Source organism: Danaus plexippus, chromosome 2, assembly GCF_018135715.1.
Source record: "Danaus plexippus chromosome 2, MEX_DaPlex, whole genome shotgun sequence".
Taxonomy (NCBI): Eukaryota; Metazoa; Arthropoda; class Insecta; order Lepidoptera; family Nymphalidae; genus Danaus; species Danaus plexippus.
In genome coordinates this window covers 7,843,424-7,851,365 of record NC_083537.1, presented here as the reverse complement: position 1 = coordinate 7,851,365, position 7,942 = coordinate 7,843,424, and the positions used below count along the sequence as shown (strand labels likewise).

The 7,942-nt window shown below is 32.0% G+C and overlaps 1 protein-coding gene across 1 annotated transcript in view; it reads right to left on the bottom strand.

Moving 5' to 3' along the window:
* Positions 1-4,898: 4,898 nt before the first annotated feature.
* LOC116765324 (leucine-rich repeat and calponin homology domain-containing protein) overlaps positions 4,899-7,942 on the bottom strand; it is a 37,731-nt gene continuing 34,687 nt past the window's right edge. Inside the window, exon 11 of the mRNA XM_032654774.2 lies at positions 4,899-7,929. Coding sequence (XP_032510665.2) covers positions 7,738-7,929 — 192 coding nt within the window. The 3' untranslated portion in view covers positions 4,899-7,737. The remainder of the gene's footprint in view (positions 7,930-7,942) is intronic.

The following is a 7,942-nucleotide window of genomic DNA, read 5'->3' as shown; positions in this document are numbered from 1 at the left end:
ATGTCAGTTTTATCATAGCGCATTAAATATAATATCACAAATGTTACTGCAATAAACAAGATAGTTAACGAAAGTTTTACATCCGTTAAATATACACAAATGAAATGAAATAACGACTAATTTATACATACAGGATGTTTTATTTAACATTGTTGTATTTGTTAGATACATTTAAATTCTACATTTAAATGTATATAATTAACATAGAAAGTTGGGTTGGCGATTGTGAAAAGGTTTTATGCGCTTTAAAATATTTTCGTTTGACCTATATATGTACGATCATCTTTATTTTGATATCGTCTTTAAATTCAAATATGAATATTTTCTCTTCTTATATTAATGATAAATATCAAAAGGGTCTAGGGATTCCATATATGTTTCCAGATAATGTTAGATAAATTGTTGTGGTAAACACATCTAACACCCTATAGTTCACGCTGTAGAATTCCACATACAAGGTTTTCGACTGAGGTTTGTGTCACGAAGTTCGTCTTGTGTGGTGTCAAAATTAGAATGGGGCTATGTTTTTTAAAATATTCTGGTGTAAGAGGCCGGTCCGCCCAGAATTCCGCCCAGAACTTCGTCCGCCCACCGCCTCCGGCCATCAATTTCATTAATTTACAGGTACAGTCGCTAGCATTACTGTGAATGTGTATAGAAACCTTCAAATGAATGTCACTCAGGCACATTACATTTCCAATAACAGAAATATATTTTCATTTATACATTTGTAAAACTGTTTCAGCGGATATAGAAACTCGTTTAGTTATAAAATAAATTAAAAATGTATATAGAATGTAAGGATTGTTGTATCCGTCTGTACGTCAGTCGATACTTCGTCATAACTAACGTTTTCTTAATGAGCGTCTTATTAAACAATTATTAATTGCCGGCGACCCGCTGAGATCACCAATTGCATCTCTGAAATATCATTCACGCAGCTTACATTTTAAGTTCAAGTTGTTACAAATATATGCTAGTAAGTTTATATATATATATATATATATATATATATATATATATATATATATATATATATATATATATATATATATATACTATTATAATAAAATTACCTAGCAAATATCTCATACTGATCTTATAAAACATTTTAACTGTTAAAGGTGTTATAGATTTTTTTTTTTAAATATGAATGCAAAGATTGTTATGAATAAAACAATTTTCTAGAAATATAATATACCTATATAACCTATACTTTAATTAAAAAATAATTTTATAATCAACACTAAAAAAGTGGCCATTAACCAACAAAATGATCGGGCAATACAGAAAAAGAATTTATAAAACTCTCTCTACAATAACTTAAAGAACGACACGTATCTTAAGGCGAAGTCACAAGTTATTGGCCGTCCGAGGCAACGCCGTTTTCATATTGAAATTTAACAACAATATATTACCTTTGTTTGTTAAGTTAATTGCTAAAATGAGTTCGTTGTATCCGTATGTTTTATTTTATCGACACTCGCTTGAATATTTTCTTTGATTGTGAGAGATGCGTCTTTTTGTAGTCGCCTCGAGGAATTCAAGTGCTCGGTTAATGTAATACATTTTTAAATGAATTACGTATTAATTGTCTATTGTAGGAGTAAATAAATTATGGCTTTCTATTTAACATCTCGCTTCAGGGCTTAACGGACACCGAATTAAATAATGCAAGGCTATTGTTAATTTAAATGGACTGTCATTTTTATTTCCGCCAATAATAATGGAATGCATCTTTTAATGAATTTAAAGTTAAACAGAATCAATTGGAAATTAACATTTTAATAGTTAAAAAATATATTGGTAGATATTACAACGTAGTTCCATTACCAAGTAACTAAACATTCCATGTTGAAAGTTAATACGTTATTTTTTACAGCCCATTACATTATAAATACCAACTTCCTAATCACATAAAACATTTACAAATAGTATTCAAACAATCCGCCCAAGGCGTTTCTTTAATTATTTTCAAGAACCGCTTCATATCATTTGCATAAGACAACAATAATTTATCTGTGGAATATAAAAAATTAACCTCTTACCTCGAACTCTATTAGGGTTAACCGAAAACTTTAATACGTTGTATTAACATTAATGTATTGCTTTGAAGGGTTCGTGAAATTATTAAAAAAATATATAATCTGATTGAATCTTACATTAACAATCCAACGAATGTGAGCTCTGATATTGATAGTCTCTCCATATCTCTATCTAGTTCACTCTCCTGTTATATTAAACAAACATCACAATAAGCTGTTTAGAAACAATTGCATTGCAACTTAATAATTGTAGATTTATTTTCAGTGTTCATAATCATTCGCTTGTTTTAGAATGGGAACGTAATTGGAAAGCCCTGAGGCTTGTTATTTATGAGGCTATACGTCAAGAGCGGAAAAACAAACACTTGAATGTAAATGAACCTAATGTTGTTATGTCTTTGTGCGCGCAGGCTGTGGGGATACCGAAAACTATAGAAGGTATGAATTAAATAAACGTTTGTCACTTTTCATAGAGTTAAATGAATTTTGCTTAAATTCAAATAAATGAGCGCCACCCACTGATTTTATTCTGATATCGTAAAGAATTTGACATAACTAGCGTCTAATGGAATTGGTAATAGAATATATGAAGGTGTTATTGAAGACGTCTCCCGGCTCGTGTCTCGCTGCGTGACTTCACGGCCTCAGGCTCTGGCCGCGACTACTGCGAATCGTTTAATAAATTCAATTTATGATTTCTAAAACGGCCATCTCTTTTAATATTAAATATATCATGTGGTTTTGTTTTAGCTTTTTTGGTATTGAGATGTTCTATAGACACTGGCATTTAAAGCTCCGATAGGTCCGATTGGTCACGTTTATAGCCAAGTTAGACATCAGTTGACTAGTGTCCATAAATTAATCGTCACCAGATATTTTGAAATTAAGTAATGTTGTTAGTAACTTAAATATTTGTTATGAAAGGTCTCACCGCTCACGTAATGTAATGTACAGGTAAGTGAATAAAAAGTTATAAATTTGTAACCAAATCTAAAATAGTCCTTAATAGAATTGAAACACAAAATTTTATTAATTCTAACTCATTTGATCCAGTTCAAAATGTCACTGTTTGTATTCTCATAACATAATTGAACCTAGAATGTTACATCGCACGGGCCAAGATCACCTCACTGGACAGAAGCCATGCTGAGTGCACGAGTGTTTAAGTTCTTTTCTTTTGAGGTCTACACACCTTTTCATATACAAACAACGATATCAATGAAATTATCATCTCAAAACTCTACTTTTGTTTTATAAACATGGTTTTGTTTTAGCGGAAACAAGTCCGATATAACTTTTAACTGATACGGAAAAACTATTAAGGGTTTAAAAGAAGACAGAACTTCCACTGGAGATACTATTTATACCATTAAGATTCAATAAACGTTAATAAACGTATGAAAAATAACAAGATGAATTACATTTACACAACTGCTGAATCAAATTGAGTTATGCGTTTGGTTACATAACTGATAAACGTTTTACTTCATTGGTGAATCAATCGATGGTAATTAAATTCAATTTTATAATTTCAAATGTAGTTAGAAGCGAGTAAGGAAGCAATCAAAACTTTATGCTTGAATAAAAGTCCAGGTTGTATGAAGATAACGAAATCCCGCAGAGAATAAGCTAATGTACGTCCATATTTCGCTAAAAATTTATGAACCGTAAACTATTTCTAAAAGCAATTCAAGTAGGCGGAGTGAAATTATAACTAGATTATACATAGGTGGTAAATAACCAGAGCACTGACTTTAATAGATCCATGTTATGAGATCTGATTAAGAGAACACAAAGTTAATTCAGCTGTAAACAATAAAATAAATTTCTAAAAACGATCTATATATAAAGCTAGCAACACTCGTAAAAAATATATTGGATGAAAAATAATTACTGAGCTCATAAAATTTTGAATAGCTTCACAACCCCATACAGAAATAAGCAATTTTCCGGTCGATTTACCAAAATACTTACATACCTACCCTATCAGAAACCTTCGCGTCACGGTAGGAAATAAAAACTAAACTAAACAGAGCTGAGCCTCATTGTGTTTAATTAATTACTTGTAAACAAGGGCGATGATTTTCGAAAAGTAAATAATCGTAGAAAGCCGGTTCCCGAACAATAGCTGATGCTATGCTTTTTGTGTTTGATTGTGAATGAAGCGATTGTTCCATTTTAGTAACGCGGTGTTTCCTTTACAAGCTTTTGATGAGCCTAATCAAATGTCTCGAATACATTATACATTTTGGAAGTAGCTCCTGAATTATCAGTGGAATCAATCTTTATGATCGATAGGATGGGTATCGTGTGATAGGTACGAATTCACCGAATGACAAGGATCTTTAATTACGACTTAAGTATAAGTTTCCAATGTAAGTCAGTATCTATAATTTAGGGCAGGGAGCTAGAATGTCGCGTTAGAATACTTACTGATATCAAAATCTCGATTACGTTTAACAAAATTAATAGAAAATCCCATCTGGCGCCAGTTTAATTGCTTATAGCGGGAGGCGTGGTCGGTAAGTCGCTAGTCAGCTTCCAACGATTACAGCGCCCCGCCTGCGACGCCGCGTATAATGTTGCATTACATGCATCTTTTGATAAATACGTTTTAGTTCATTTCCAATACTTCCGACAATATAAGGTTTTTTTAAGGTTGTGAAGGTCATTAACGAGCTCTGTCGCATAAAAAATGTTTAAGATACCTTCTGTCATATGTCTAATGTACTGAAGCACAGACCATATTAACTGTACACAATTTATTTACTAATCAATATTTTTTAATCTGGCAATTTTCTCGTTCAAACGTCAATAATGACATTAGGTGGATAGTGTCAAATGATACACGACTTTCGAAAATGTATAAGTATACTTTTATTTGTATCTACATATAAACACGTGGGCACTAAAGATATTGCTACATCATACTTATGCTAGGAGACCAGTGCGATAAACAGAATTTTTAATATTTTACATAAAAATAACCTCAACCATAGTCTTTGGCACAATATCTTTGAACTTGGCAAAGACTCGATACAACTCTCAGTTCACCTACCTACTTTATACACGAACCAATTAAAAAAAATATCAACTAAACTATTCGTATCTATGTGTTATACAAATTACAATGTACATAAATAAAACTAAAATATATGAGAGAAATAAAATATAAATCATTAAGTACATTCGAAATTTTAAGCGAATACAAAAACATATATTTTTTATGTAATTTTAAACAAGCAAATGGAAATACACCTTAGTAATACAATATATTCTGTGGTAACGTCTATAAGACATCAGAAACCATAAGTTGCGTTCAAATAAAATAAATTAAAAAACTAAAAATATAATCACAACTATACCTTTATATGAAAAAAAAACATAGCTCGTAAAGTGAGTGAAGATATGACTACAAATATAATGACGAGAATAAAAATTTATTAATTTTTATATAAAGTTTGAGTATTTTAGAAATATAAATATATATTCGGTGGTAATGAAAAAAAATTGAGAGCATTAAAACTTAAGACAAAAATATTTACACTGATGTTTTATAAAACTTCACTATGACATACATTCTATTATTCCATGAAAACTTCAGTATAAGTGTTGTTAAAGTAAATTCAATTTTCGGACATTGCATTAAGGATCATTCGAAGTATTCCTGGAGATTGGACGACTGATAATATGTACTTGTAAACAATGAATTTTCGTTATAAAAACACAGGAACTTGAGATTATTTATTGCTCGTGTTTCGGTGTTCCTTATTATCTCATTTAATGTTAATTTTTACTTCATCGATTGGAACACACGGCTGTAATTATAGCTATTAACGAGCAGGCTGAAAAACACTAACTCACAGCCAATTCATTGCATGCAATACGACATATGTCCGTCTAATTGCAACATTGGAGATGTTAGTTTTGTCTGGATTTTTATAGAAGCTCCTACACTATATTTATAAACACAGCCAGGCATAAAACACACAGATAGTCAATTACTTTGTTAATGTCATGACAGGGAAATAAAATGTTCTACGTAATATTACGTAATAATTATTAAGCAGTCCTCAACGCTAAGTAAATTGCTCGAGTAATGGCACTTTCTTTCCTTATATCGAGGATTTAACTTTGAAATATCAGTCTTTAAATTTAACAGCGAATCTCAAAGTACTAAGCGTAAGAAATCATAAAATTGCAAGCTACAGAATTAATTATGGAATATAACTGGAAGGAGTTTATTTGACAGAATGAACTAGTATTAAGTCAACATTCTGTTTCAATATTGTCATTTAACTAGAGGCTTTTTAAACAGAACGGAAACGATTTTAAGACTGTAATGAAAGCTGTAATTATATCGAAGCGAATAAGAATTTGACAAAAGCTCTCCACGAAATCTTAAATTAGCACGTATTAAAGCGTGTAAATGGCGTTGTGCGTCTGCACCGAGATGGTCCATTTTGATTTCACTAATCTAATCTTATCCATGAACACGTCACCGCACCGCTTCTATAAGGACGTAGTTACTACACGAATGTAAAATCACCAAAAAATTCATTTCAATATTAAATTCGTGATAAGTGTAAAGCACTGACGGTGGTCTGTTAATGTTGTATAAGCTCGTTGATATCTATCAAGTAGGTTATGATTTTGGGAAAAGATTACGCTGACTAGTTACTTGATGTACTGAATATTGTGACGTCATTTCTTTATTATATAATACATCTAGGTCATCCATGCTTCAAAATACCTAAGTAGTGTCTAAAAAATTGACTAATTCTAATTATGCTACGGCCAAATTATCGACCAATGAAAACCTTTTTAATATTTCGGGATTCACACAAAACGGTATATCCCGAATTCCCGAAAATGTCGGGTTAAGTCTCGATGCTAATATATTGGGAGACATTCCTCAGCTATTATCAAGGTCACTAATATCTTATAATATCAAAATTTATTTTTAATTCAAATGTGCGTGTAAGAGTTTGAGACGCGAGTGACCTAAACTAAATTTTAAGTGCATAGAACAAAATTACTCTATCTGAATAATTACCCGAAAGAAATTCAATTCACGCCCGTCTAATAGATCTATAGGACGATTCGACCATGTTTGGACAAATTTATATCACCTCTTATACATATTTATACCGATTAAAACTCAGTACATATATAGACCATTACAAGGTAATGTAATATGGCAGCGATGTAGTTTATTTGGTTTGTTCTGTACCGAATACTTTTATTTTTCCGTTAAGCAATGTTTTTATAAACAGAAACAATATCAATTAATCTCAAAACATCGCACCAGTTCTAAAGTCCATTAAGTTTAGGTACCTAATGACTAGGAAATAAATGGACTCCGAGCAGTTTAAATATCATCATAATGATATATGTCAATGTTAAAACGCCTCAACTTTAATATTTAGTCGCATTAAAACCTTCATGGTCCTTGAACGTTGGTCCTTTCATCATTCGTACATTAAATACGTCATACGATTACTTAAACCCAAGCCTAAGTATATCCTAGTCTTTGATTTCATTCCTGACGTGAAAATATATGTTGAAGAATACATTGTTATGTAATCTTTCCAAGAAGTCATTTCGAATAGCCCAGAACAGAGAATTCCACAGCCTATAGTCTACACTATAAAGATAAAGTGGACTGAGGCGCGACCGCTAGTTTTGGGCGCTAGGTGGCGGGTGTGGGGGTCGGGGTTGGGGTAGGAGTTGGAGTGGGGGTTGGGGTTAGAGTTGGTGTATGTGTGGGGGTGGGGGTTTGTTCCCTGATGATGGCGTGTCGTCTAAGAAGTTCCGTTACTGTTATAGCCACTTGAACTGTCCCTTTACCCTCAAGAACATCCGCTGCACAGCACATGAGTTTCTAGAAGAAATAA